General features: G+C 33.2%; 1 protein-coding gene across 2 annotated transcripts in view; it reads right to left on the bottom strand.

Moving 5' to 3' along the window:
- The window catches only part of LOC141483160 (uncharacterized), a 519,459-nt gene extending 509,418 nt beyond the window's left edge, over positions 1 to 10,041 (bottom strand). Inside the window, exon 1 of one of the 2 annotated variants that reach the window (XR_012465941.1) lies at positions 9,360 to 10,040. Coding sequence is in view for 1 of the 2 variants with exons in the window: in XM_074177606.1 (XP_074033707.1) it covers positions 9,360 to 9,915 (556 nt within the window). In the remaining variant the exon portion in view is untranslated. Of the gene's footprint in view, positions 1 to 9,359 lie in introns of both variants that reach the window. The other variant, XM_074177606.1, reaches the window with a different exon arrangement.
- Positions 10,042 to 14,461: the final 4,420 nt, after the last annotated feature.

Consider the following 14,461-nt stretch of genomic DNA (forward strand, 5'->3'; position numbering starts at 1 on the left):
TGAATTAGAACAAAACGGAACATTAGGAAACAATATCTTACAGTGTTAATTGTTTTTTTAACAAAAAATACAGTGGAATTTAATCTTAATTAAAAGGAACTGAAAATAAACATGTACCTATACCTAATAGCAAAAAAACACGAAAGAAAGACTCACGACATTAAATACACTACATTTCTGTATGTCTTCCATCGCGTTCTATGCAGATAATTGTCCTTCTTGATACATCTTTTATTGAGTTGCTGATACTCACAGGGTTTATGTTTAAAATAGAGTTTCTGATAACAGTTTCTAGGTGATTCACGTCACGAAAAGGTCTTTGTTTAAAAACGATTTGTTTTAAGTAACCCCACAAGAAAAAATCTAGTGGGGTTAAATCTGGCGACCTAGGCGGCCATATTTGCTCCATATTTCGCCCAATAACTTTGCCCCTAAACATTTCTAATAGTTTCTCTTTGACTTGTCTTGAACTATGAATAGGAGCCCCGTCACATTGATACCACAGACTGTGTCTTATTTCAACCGGCATATTGTCCACTATATCACTGATCTCAGTATTTAGAAATTGCAAATAATCCTGAGAAGTTAAATTGTGTCTAAAAAAGAATGGTCCCATTACCTGATTATTTAAAACACCGCACCACACATTTGTTTTAAATGAATATTGGTCCCGACATTCTATCACAAAATGAGGATTTTCCTGAGCCCACCACCTACAATTCTGGGAACTGACTACGCCGTTCGATGTGAAGGTAGCTTCGTCGGTCCATAGGATTTTGTAAGGAAATTTTCTGTTTAATTCTACTTCTCCTTGGTACCAGAAAGAGAAATCTAGTCGAACATCGAAATCTCTTTCCTTCAAGGTATTTATAAATTTGGGTTTGTAGGGTTTGAATTTATTTTTATGTAAAATTGCTCTTACGCTTTCTCTTTTAACGCCAGTTCTATCTACAATATTGGTAATACTTGATTTTCCCTGTTCGATAACATCCAGGCAGACAGCCAACTGAACCTCATCATTATTGCGTGATGGATTATGACATTTTTTAAAAGTATTTTCAACTGAACCAGTCAGTTAAAATTTTTTTAAAATCCTACTTACAGTGGATTGCTGTACATGTCTACCAGGATGTCTTGCGTTAAAAATACCAGCCACTTGTCGATGCAATGTGTTTTCACCACAGATTAGCACAATTTCAATTTTTTCTTGTAAAGATAACATATTATTTTAATTTTCATACATTACATTGAACTAACGGGCATTAATTCATTCAGTGACAGTGACGTTTTCTAAAACACATTATGTAGTTTCATATTTTTTCACAGCCTACCCAGTTTTTTTAAATTAGTGTTGTTAGCGGAGTAGGTAAATGTAAATACTATGAGTTTTTTTCTTTTATTGAATGGGCTTCAAGAATCACGAAATGATGTTTCCTAATGTTCCGTTTTGTTATAATTCATATTGTGAGGCCATTTGCTCATTAAAAAACTCAAGTACTGTATAGTTTTGAAAGCCCCGTTGAAACTAGATGAACTTTACATCAAGTTTGACAACTTTTATTTTTCAAAATTTGTTTTTAACATCAAAGAGGCTCTTAAAATATTATTGTATTACAAAAAAAGAAATTCGGTGACGAGTTTAGTTAAAATAAATGATTTAGTACAGGTGTGCTTAAATTTTGATAAGTAGAAAAAGCAGGAGTGCGGAAAAATAGTGAAAATATAAAATACTTATTATGGGTTTGAAACTTGATGTGTGGGTATAAAATTACAAAAGAAAATGTTTTTATCCTTTGATATTTTTGGATATTTTGAAGAATAATGTCATTTTTCGATGTTTCTTTTTTTTAAATGTCAATTTTGACAGGTTAAAGAAATCACGTGACCTATTTTGTAGACGCCATTTGACATCATTTCTTAAGCAAAATCTACTGCCAAAATCAAATTTCACATAAAATGATAAATAAAAAAGTTTCCCATTTGATGCGGACTTTATCGGTGACACTGTATATATATATATATATATATATATATATATATATATATATATATATATATATATATATATAAAACACTTTTTTCACTATTGGGTTGCAGCAATTGATAAGTGAACTCTTTATAACTATTCTCAAGCTTTCGAGTAACTTAAACTCATCGTCAGGGGTACTAGAAAATACAAATTACAAATTTTTGATAATAGAATATAATATAAATGTAAATGTACAAATTTTCGTCTAATCTTCAACCTCAGATTCGTCACTGTTGCTACCGCTATCATCAAAGTGAATTATGATTGGTTCAATATTGTGTTCAATACGGTTGTCTACGTCCCACATTTTTTGCTCCTCTTTTAAAACATGCTGCATGCATTTCTTCCAGTCTTCTGCAGAAACAGTTCGAATAGCTTCTTGTAGGTGATGTTGCACGTCCACTTATTTAAATGTTCTGTTTTCTCGTGCCACATATCCTTTTACTTGCGCCCAGATTAATTCTATTGGGTTTAATTCGCAGTGGTATGGTGGTAACCTTAAAACTGTAATTCCACGACTTAACGCCATTTCATCCACTGCGAATTTTTTATATTTGTCTGTGTGTAATTTTGTTAGCTGAAGTAGTTCTGCCTTTAAACTATCTTTGTTATATTGGATGTTCTTATTAATTAACCATTCTTGAATTGCTGCTTTTTTCCATGATTGTTTCGGTAATGGTTCTAAATGTCGACTATGGTATGGGGCATTGTCCATGACGATGACAGACCCAGGTTCCACAAGTTGAATGATGCCTTCAAACCATTTTTCAAACACCTCCGCATTCATCTCTTCATGATAGTCGCCTGTGTTCTTAGATTTAAATATTAATTCACCATTTGGTAAACATCCACTGTCGCTTCCTCTATGCGTAACTATCAGACGACTACCTTTTCCAGATGGCTGTTTTAACCCAACTGACAAACCTTCAATAAAGGCTTGTCGTGCACTTGTTATCATCCTGCCATACTTTTTAGACCGTATGTCCTTGGTTAACCCATGTCTCGTCCATGAAGTACAATTTTTTTTTGAGCTTCCGAAATTCGTCAATTTTTCTTAGATAGTTTCTTCTCCATGCTATTATTTCTTGACGTTCAATGAGAATGCTTTTCCTGTCAACTTTTCCGTACGTAAATTTCATTTCATGAACAAGTTTCCTAAAAGTTTCTTTACCCATTTTTGGGACCAATTCATGATCGCTAAGTGCCTCCAGAACTGTTTGTAGTGTGGGCAGCTCATTTCTGAAAAAGAAACTGTGAATAGTTCTGCGTATACTGGTTTTGGCTTCTTCATCAACTGTGATTTTTTTTTGTACGTCCCCATGAATTTCTGTTTCTCTTAGTATTTTGTAAATAATATAATGTCTTTTTACATCCTGTACGTACTAATATTGGCTTAAATAATACCATTACACTAAGCATGAAAACTTATAATTCTCTTTCCAAGGAAATAACAGATAGCCCTAATTTAAATATATTTAAGAATAAAATAAGAGTTTTTATATTAACGTACTCAACAAAGGAACGGCTTAAATCTATTTGATTATCTGTATTAATTACTATCAAGTTTTTTATTTTATTCACATTTGTATTATGTATTCTCAAGTGAATCTTGATAATATTATTTTGTTGTACTACATAAAGTATTATTACATTGTTTTTAGCTAGTTTTCCGAGACCAGCATGTTGATGCTGTTTTGGATAACTTTTTTTTGGAAGGTGCTGCTATCTCAATTACTATTTAAAATGTTTATTGTAACCATGATTGCATTATTTGAATAAAGTTCTTTAAAAAAAAAGTTACAAGTGTTTTGCATGTTCGGCAATTTTCTGCTATGGAAAAAATTGATCAAAGAATCTGCATCAAATTTTCTGTAAAAAAATTTAGTGCTCAAAACCACTTGAAATTTTGACAGTGGCATATACTGTGATTGTACTCCAAGTCGGAAAAATGTTTTCAAGTAGTATAAGCTTTTCTTAGAAAGCCGAAAATATGTGATCCAAAAGATTTTGTCAATTGAGATGGAATGGAGAATATCAATTGGTAGAAGAATCAAAAAGCATAAAAAAATTATGGGAATGTTCATTCCAGTGTGGATATCCTAGCAACAAAAACTTAGTAATAAAATTGAAACCAATAAATTGATGGATGTAGCCTTTACTACGTGGCAGGAAATCGTAATGAAGAAAAGAGAATTGAAATTTTCAATGTTTTTTACCACTTTTTTTGTAACTAACATTACTACAGTTTCTTCCTATACAGACATTTTCAAACTTATACAACTATAATGTATAAGTATATTATGTATTTTATGGAAATAATAGATTTAAAGGGTACCCTAAATGTAATAGAAATGAAAGATTTCCAATTTATCAATATCTGTTAATTTCTTGAAAAAATTTTGCAGAATATTTGACATATTTTTCTTATATATCCGTTAATAGTGGATGATCGTTGATGAATTTTTCACTGAAAAATAGAAAATAATTCATAGATAACAATTACAACATCAAATCAATTTGCAGTGCCGTCAGGGAGGGCGGAAAAAATAAAAATCTAATTTTTTGATATATTTTTTCTTATATCTTCGTTCATAGTGGATGATCGTTGATGAATTTTACACTGAAATATAGCACATTATTCACAAATATCATGTACAAGATCAAATCAATTTGCAGTGCCGTCGAGGAGGGTGGAAAATAATACGTCATTTTCCAATAATTTTTGGGTATATCTCTGTTAATAATCGATGTGCGTTCACAAAACTTTCACTAAAATGTCGAGAAATACTATGTAAAGATATTCCAAGATTCAAATGAATTTTAAGTGCCGCAGGGAAATGTATGAGGAAAATAATATGTTTTTCAATTGTTTTTTGGAATATCTCGTTAATAATCGATATGCGTTCACGAAATTTTCACTAAAATGTCGGGAAATAGTCTATAAAGATATTCCTGAACTCAAATGAATTTGAAGTTCCGTAGGAAAATGTATTAGGAAAATAATGTCATTTTCCAATTACACTTGTTTACAGCCAATTTACGACTTTAATGCCAAAGGCAGTTCTTTGTTAATTTTTATCATCTTTGTGAATAAAATAAGTTGGCTCCTGTAAACGCAGTATCACATATTTGAACTCGACGTACGCAACAAATGTCCAAAGTACAAAAACTTGGCTGCGTTAATCCTGCAGATAGTTTTTGCTATATATGTGGTCAGTTTACTCCTAAATCGCAGAAACGGCCAATTAATCAAACGACCAAAGTAGCTTATCATAAGTATTTTGGATGTGTTGTTGGTGATCAAGATCGGGATTGGGCTCCTCACGTATGTTGCCAAACCTGTGCAGCAAATCTAAATAATTGGTTAAATGGCAAACGCTCTTCTATGCCTTTTGCAGTTCCAATGATTTGGCAGGAAACAACAAATCATTACAACGACTGCTTCTTTTGCATGACAAACGTGTCTGGTTTTTCAAGAAAGATCAAACACAAAAGTGTATATCCGGATATTCCTTCTGCATGAAGGCCGGTTCTTCATGTAGAAGGTTTACCAGTTCCAACACCCCCGGCAAATTGGGAGGAAGATTTGGAAATGTATGACGACCAGGCAGGTTCCCATGATGTGCCAGAAAAAGACGGTCCTTATTTTCGAGAGAGTGAAGGAAGAACACACCCCATTTAATTGAACAGCCTGAATTAAATGACCTAGTTCGGGACCTCCACTTGTCCACAGAGAATGCTGAACTATTAGGGTCTAGATTACAACAATGGACTTTACTAGCCCCTAAAACCAAAGTTACAATATTTAGGAACCGTAACCATGAGCTATCCTCGTTTTTTACTATGCAGGATAAAATGTGTGTTTGTGGAAATCCAAATGGTATGATGGAAAAATTAGGATTTGCACATCACCCGGACGAATGGCCGTTATTTATAGATTCGTCTAAAACAAGTTTAAAAGCTGTACTTCTCTATAATGGTAACAAAAGACCCTCTACTATTCCTCTTGCACATACAGTTGCCATGAAGGAAACACACGAAAGTATGTCACTTATTCTAAATGCAATAAGTTATAATATGTATAAGTAGCAAATATGTGGTGACCTTAAAGTCATAGGACATTAGGTCTTCAGAGCAGATTTATGAAGTTTTGCTGTTTTCTTTGCCTTTGGAACAGTAGAGCAACAGAGCCATTATCAAGTAAAAAAATGACCACCGAGAAATAAATATCTTCCAGGTGTGTTTGCTTGACCCTGAAGAATATACCTCTTGTTAATCCCAAAAACGTTTTGTTAACTCCATTACACATTAAACTGGAATTAATGAAAAATATTGTAAAAGCATTAGACAAAGAAGGTGATGCGTTTAAATATCTTAAACACGTTTTTCCAAAATTAAGTGATGCAAAAGCTCAAGGAAGGTATATTTGTTGGACCACAAATTAGAAAACTAAGTGATCAACAGTTTGATCAAACATTGAGTAATGTTGAATTAGCTGCGTTGAGTTCTTTCAAAAGAATTGTTTCAGAGTTTTCGGGGAACAAGAAAGTAGAAAATTGCGAAACACTTGTAGAAGAACTACTTGAAAACTACTATAATAATAATAATAATAATAATAGCCTTTATCACCCAACAGTTAAAAAGCATTTACAGGGTTAAGTATTTTAAAAAAGTAAATGAAATGAAATACCGAGATACAGTGTCAAGAATATATTCTAGGAAATCAAAATTTATATCACACAAATTTGAAATAAAATTGAAATTATTGCAAATGCTAAAGATAGGCGACTTGAGATACAAATTGGTTCTAGTCAGTCGGCTGTAAAAAGTTTTTGTACTTCTAGTTCTAAAATGAGGCACACAGAAAAATTGTTCCAGCAAGTTTTCTGCATAATTCAAGACTTTCAATATTGAATGTCATGGTAAAAGATTAATATGGAATACCTCTATCAGGATAGATACCATAAGATTTGAAGTAAACAAACTTTAGGAAAAGACGATGAACTTTTTCAAATAATGTATTATAGCAATTGTAGAATGGAGACCTTAAAACAGAGCCATATTCTAATTTTGACCTTACGTAGGCTACATAAAGAGTAAATAGAGCAGATAAGTTTGAAAAAGATCTACCATTGCGAACTATAAAGCCATAAACTCTCAATGCTTCACTTACTTTCGATCTAATATGGTTGGAAAAAGACAAATTTTGAACAAGATCTTTGAGATACTTCGTGACAGTGAAATGGTATCTAGTCGATGACTAACATTTTCCTATTATAAGACACTACTTTACATTTGGATGCATTGAGATATAGTTTGTTAACTTCACACTAAGTCTGTATATTTCAGAATGGGATGTCGCATGTCTCTCAAAATTAATTTCTTGCACTCCCATTCGAATTTTTTACCAGAAAATTTGGGAGCTGTCAGTGACGAACAAGGGGAAAGGTTCCACTAAGACATACTGACAATGGGATGCAGCAATGATGGGAGATTATTGTTGCTTTCTTAATGACGGAAAACGATGAAATATATAAAAAAAGTCAACATTTTAAAAAAAGTTATGCACAAGAGACTTCATCTGAATGTTTTTTAATGTGTATTGTAAATAAAGCCTGTTATCCTCAAAATATATGGTTTTTTCCTTGTTTTCATCTCATATTTCCCTGTAAGTGAAAATTTTTGTATAAAATAAAAATAACTACAACTCAAAATGTTAATGCGATGGAATATTTTTGATGTTGAAGTCGCAGTCAGGATGCTTCAAACTCTCATGTATAGCCATTATAATATTAATCGCAATTTACTTTGTTATTTGTTGACTAGTGTAATTAAACAAACTATTTTGATTCATACCAATCAAACAGATTAGTAATAAATGAAAGTGTATTTATTCATAATATTTTTTTTCTAGAGGTTTTATGAATGAAAAATTCAGACTAGAAACTTGAGAATAAATTGTAAAAAAATTCAAGGGAAAATGAATTATTAACACTGAGGAGATTTTTTGTAATTGATTATTATGTCACTATTTTGATTGATAGATAGAACTGGAATGTCTGGCATAAAATGATTGTAATGAAAGGCCTTTTTCACACACTATAACTAGAGCACTCTCTCTGCGTGCGTTTCGCTAAACAAGTTAGCATCATCAGGAGACGATTAAAACTAAATCTTTCAACTAAGTTAGAGCCTTTTATATACAACTGGAAGTACCGAATACATCAAATTCAGAGCTGGGCTCACCGAAACGGATCAACAGGTGTACCCCTCTCACAAGAATGCAGATCGGAGGAAGATACCCTTGTGAATATTCTACTATTTTTCGATACACAAAGTATAAATCACAAAGAGAATACGAATGTGTGAAATGTTGACAGTGGCATATATTGATTGTACTTTCGAGTCAGAAAAATGTTTACAAATACCCTATACCCATACCCTAACACAGTAGCGACGTTACGGTATGGCACGGTCAGGCGACCGCCAATACAAGAGAGGGTCGAGAGGAAATGAAGGGGCGTCTGCGGTGCCCCATTATTTCCTCTCGGTCATTGAGCGAGGCCTACTTACTCGTAAATTCCCTAAATTTAGCGAAAAATCGTTATGTTGGAAAAACTAGAATGGAACTCAGTGTTCAAATCGGAGCAATGCACTGCATGCGGGAATCCCCGATCATCCAGAAAAACATTATCTATCTCTTTTTAACGTTTAAATTAGAGAGAGTTCATGTTATTTTTGGCGGAACACACTCAGCTCATTCTCATTCATTACATCGGTGCATGCACTTAAAACAGTTATTCCAATTATTTTAAAACAAAAGATGCAGTAATCAGATGGTTCATGCCTTCTTTGCCTGATCAGAATGTGGCTACCCCTGTTTTTGTTTCAAATTTTATCAAAGATCCCAAATTACAAGAACTGTATCCATATGTATGGATAGCAATTTGCATATTATTAACTATGCCTGTAACGGTTGCTAATGAGGAGAGGAGATTTTCTAAGGAAGTAAGTAAGGTAATTTCATTATATATTTTTCCTTTTTTTATATGGGTTTGGTTTGCAGTTGCAGGGTGAGATGTGATTATGAAGATTTTGACAGTTGAGATGTAATGAAAATATCAACTGGTAGAGAAATCAAAAAGCATAAAAATTACGGGAATGTTCATTCCGGTGTGGGTATCATAGCAACAAAAATTTAGAATAAAATTGAAACCCCCTGAACATATTGAATGAGATTGGAAAATCGTGAATGCAAAACAACCTTCTTCAGACTATAGTACCTGTGGTGAAGCAAAGTGTGGGTTTTGAATCACAAGTCATATCTTACCCTGTATTTCAAGGAATTTATTTTGAGGGCCTTCACTTATTTCTTCAATACATTTTTCTGATTTGGGTTCATGGTAAACATCAATGACACTTTCACTTTTAATCTGATCTATATCATATTTTTCTTCGAGGTTATGGGTAACCATTTCAATACCAAACATATCATATTCTCCAGATTCACCGACCATTTCAGTTTCACATTTCATGTCTGTTTCAAAAACCACTTCATCCTCAACAGATTCAAGCTCTCTCTTAGCCTGTATTTCAAGGAACTTATTTTGAGGGCCTTCACTTATTTTTTCTATACATTTTTCTGATATGGGTTCATGGTAAATATCAATGACACGTTCGCTTTTAATCTTAACCATATCATCTTTTTCGTCGAAGTTATGGGTAACCATTCCAATACCAAACATATCATATTTTCCAGATTCACTGACCGTTTCAGTTTCACCTGTTTCACATTTCATGATATTTGTTTCAAAAACCTCTTCATCTCCAACTGATTCAAGCTCTTTCTTAATAAATATTCCACAATCCTCAATAGCCATTATCATAAAGCGGAATTGTTTTCAACGACGAATTCGTTATTTTTATTCAACTTTGTCAAACCTTTTTGGAACAGAAGAACAGATTAATCTGCATGGACGTCACAAACTACTTACCACAAAACAGCCACGTTTTGTGCTACTTACTCTGTAGACGATTCACGCAGATGATCAAGGTCAAAGTCGCTTTGGTAGTTCATTGTTTCGTCCTATAGGGGTCTCTGCAGATATTATAGGTTATGTCGATTGTTTACATTTTTCCTTTGGAAAGAATTTGATACGTATTATTTTTATTAGTGTTCTCCGATAAGTTAGTTTGTATCTCATATAAACATATTTATCCAGTGTTATTACATTCTTACATTCAATATTTTTTCATCATTCTTAGTGAACTTTGTTTTCAACTATGTCGTGTAGGAAATGCTGCATTTCAAAGTGTTCAGCATCTGTACCGCTACACAAATTTCCAAATCCTAGAAAATATCTACAAAAATTCAGAACATGGGTGCACTCTATCAATGACAGGGATATCAATGAAATGGACCCAGTAATAGTGTATCACTCTAAAAGAATTTGTTATAAACATTTCGATGCTAAATACCATTCATCGATGTCGAGTAGACTTCAAACAATAGCTGTGCCTACATTATTTTTGAGAGGTGAGAAAAACATTTCCATTCAATTCTTGAACGTCCAAACAATAAAACAATTCAGGTAAAATTATTCTTCTCATCATTAACAGTCAGTTCTGACATCTCAATCCTCATATTAGCATGACTTCTGAGATGCGTAAAAATCTCAATTTGAATATTTCATTGCCACAATTATATTGAACCTTCATCTAAGCAGTTTTTAATAAGTTTGCCTACTATTTTATTTTCAGATGAAATTGATCTATTCGATCCAGATCAGCCGTCAACTTCTTCAACCGTGCCATTGACATTGGTTTTGGAACCGGATTCCTCTAATGGTATGTACTGGTTTGGTTATTTCTTCATTACCATATCTTGCGTTTTCACGAATAAGTTTTCATATCAATTAATTTATTGGTGGAGTAATTGACATTATTCTTTTTCAGAAAATGCTATTGGTTGTCTGATGTCACCATTTCAGCTCCTGAAGCATTCAGGAGTTTGTAAGCAGGCAGTCACACCAAGAAAAAAAAGTTATATGCATCAGTGAAAGTATTGCAAAAAACAATGAATAATATGAGGAACAGTAAAAAAAAACCTTAGCAAAAGATTACATGAAGCTGAAACATTCAAGGATAAATATGAATTGGAGCATAACACGGAAAAGCTGAATTCCTTGGCAGCAATACTGATTCGATTGCAATTTCGAGAATCAAGTAAGTGCAAGAAACTAAGGCGTTTTACTCTTGACGAAAAGTTACTCTCTGTGGCTCTTTACAAACAGAGTCCCAAATGTTATGCACCTCTGTCAAAATTATTCGTTCTGCCAAGTAAGTCAACATTAGGAAGGCTACTTGCCCTAGTAGTTGGAAGACCAGGCATCCAAGATGTTATCTTTGAATCACTTCAAGAAATGACAAAAGAAATGAATTCCTCTGAAAAATATGTACCGGTTCTGTTTGATGAAATGGCAATTTTGCCTAGTCTTCATTTCAATGAATATACTGGCTTCATAGAGGGCTTTGAAGACATGGGTGGAGATATTTTTGATAGCTACATTGCAGATCATGTCCTAATGTTTATGATCAGAGGTTTGAAAAAACAATGGAAAGCTCCTATCTCTTACCATTTTTCCAGTAGAGGGGGTGCAAAAACCTTGCAAATGAAACAGTTATTAACTGAAATAATAAGAAAATTAATAAACATCGATCTAAAACCACTGACAGTAATATGTGATCAGAATAATATTAGTGTCATCAATAGTCTAATGAATGACACAAAAGAGAAATATTTGAGATGTGGTAACATATCCATATATCGAGAAGGTTCTTTCGAAATTGATGAATTCAAAGTCTATCCTATTCTGGATCCTCCTCATTTGTTGAAAGGAATGAGAAATAATTTTATCAAAAAGGATTTACATTATTCAAGAAATAATGTCAGGAAAACAGCAAAATGGGAGCATGTACGAAAGCTCTATGAAAATGATAACGGACCAATTGACGGTTTAAAAGTTCTGCCACATATTACTGATGAACACATCTATGAGAATAAAATTAGAAAAATGAAAGTGAAGAATGCAGCTCACATTTTCAGCCAGAGGTTTGCATCAACTCTTCAGTTGGCCAGTCAGATTGGTGAGTATCTCTTTTTCTATATTTTTCATTGCATAATTTTTATTAAGGATCAAATCTGATTATTTCAGTTTCAAATATTTTGATTAGTACTGGTGCATAGCTCAATTATATTTATATCAGATACAATTTTTACTATGAAACCTACATATCAAACTGAACATTGATAGGTTTATGTGTATACTACATTTATTGTTGTTTTATTGCAGATTCTGCAAACAAAATCGGAACCCATGTGAAGCATACATCTGAGTTACTGTTTTTTTTCGATCGTTTATTTGACTCTTTGAATGGTTCAAAAAAAAATCCAGAGAAGGGAAAAATATTACGGTGTGGTTTAAGTGACACCTCTGAGCCCTGTTACTGCTGGATGGAATGGAGTTTCAGAGAATAAAGAAAAATGATCAAAGAAGGCCTCCCAGCCTGAAGAATTGGTCATTCGTCATAAAAAATGTGAAGAATATTTGGCAGGTTCTGAAGTCCAATGGTTTTGATTATTTGTTAACAAGACGGCTGAACCAGGATCCGCTTGAAAATATGTTTGGTCAATTGAGAAGCTTTGGAGCCTTATACACCAATCCTTTAGCTTCCCAATTCACAAGCATTTATAAAATTGTGCTTTTTAATACAGCCCTCTCATTTTACAGAAATTCATTCAATTGTGAAGATGACAAATGTGAAAACTTGTTTAATTCTTTGAAGGGACTGTTTTGTGAACGTAACGCTGACAGTAATGTTACTGAAGCTATACAATATGCAAATATAACATATAATCAGAGTGGCACTCTATCTGGAAAGTTGAATGAGTTGTCCACTAGTTATGTAGCTGGCTTCATTTTGAAAATAATCAGGAAAAGTATAATATGTTCAAATTGCAAAAACACAATGTTTTCAACCAATTATGAATCTGATGCAAATAGACTCATTTCTATTAGAGAATATGGTGGTGGCTGGGCTAGAAGGCTTTGTTACCCATCCCCTTCATTTGTTTCATGTTTTTATGATATTTATAAAATTATACACTTTTGTTTTGATAGACAACCACATTCAAGAACACTGGTTTATTTAATCAAACAAATTGTTAATGCACAAGTTGATTTTGAATTTTCAACATGTGAAAATCAACATAAATTAAGCATTATTGATTTGATTTTGAGAATTGCAATTAGAACCATATTGCACCATTTCTGTAAAAGTGTGAATAAAATTATGCAAGGAAAATCCATACCCTATACTGGTACTAATTCAGTTAAGATTCAGGCATATAAAGTCTATTTAAATAGAATTAAAAAAAAAACTGAAAAAGCCACCACATGTAATAGTTTAGGTGCTTGATATTATATTATTGTTTTATTTGATTAACCTGTTTTATTTACTATGCCAAACTTTATAACATTACAATTATTTACCCTTCATATGCGAATTATGTTTCATGAACTGTTACATATGAATATTATTTCTATCTTGCTATTGGAATCAACCATAGCAATGACTTTATATAGTTAATTTTTGAAATTGACTGCTTCCTTCCTTTTTTTGGAAGATTCCCACATTTCTTGTATCGAGATGGAGTAGTAGAAAGCCAAAAACTTTCTATCCCAAAGACTTTATTTTGATTTCAGTAGCAAATTAGAATATGTAACACTTTCAAAGTAAACAACGGTTGAGCTAATAAACTATGAGATTGGAACCATTGGTGAAAAGTTGAAACTTCTCCTAGAGATCAATTACCCTAACACCACACTGATATTTTTTGTACTCGACGCGTGTTTCGCTAACAAGGTTAGCATCGTCAGGTTAGCATCGCTTATTGTTTAGTTCCGAGTCTAAGTTATAGAGGGAGCTGAAAATCGTTGCCAGCTGACAGCATTGTCGTCAACTACGCATGCTCATAATTTGACAAATCGTTGCTGTGACATCTACAGGATGAAACAACGAACTACAAAAGCATCTTCGACCAATACCATTGCCGTGGGGAGTCTATATAGTAGGTGGTTTGTGGTATCAAGCGAAGAGTCAACATGAGAATAGCTGTCGTAGATATTCAAGGTTTCATCATCGAGCAACAATTCCATCCTAAGGAGATAGCTATTGCCACACATACCATTTTCCTGTTTGAGTAAAGAAGATCGTCGTACCGCCTGTTTATTGGAACGAAACGTTTACGAATTGAGATATTCCTCTGGCTGTGTGGAATATAATCAATTGGATGCCATTCTCTTGAAAAATCTACAAGGTATCGATATCGTTTATGTGCGAGGTCATCAAAAACGTGACTATCTGGCAGCG

The sequence above is a fragment of the Leptinotarsa decemlineata genome, unplaced genomic scaffold, assembly GCF_025532065.1.
Source record: "Leptinotarsa decemlineata unplaced genomic scaffold, Ldec_3_MD MMD2_tig00003192_RagTag_RagTag, whole genome shotgun sequence".
Taxonomy (NCBI): Eukaryota; Metazoa; Arthropoda; class Insecta; order Coleoptera; family Chrysomelidae; genus Leptinotarsa; species Leptinotarsa decemlineata.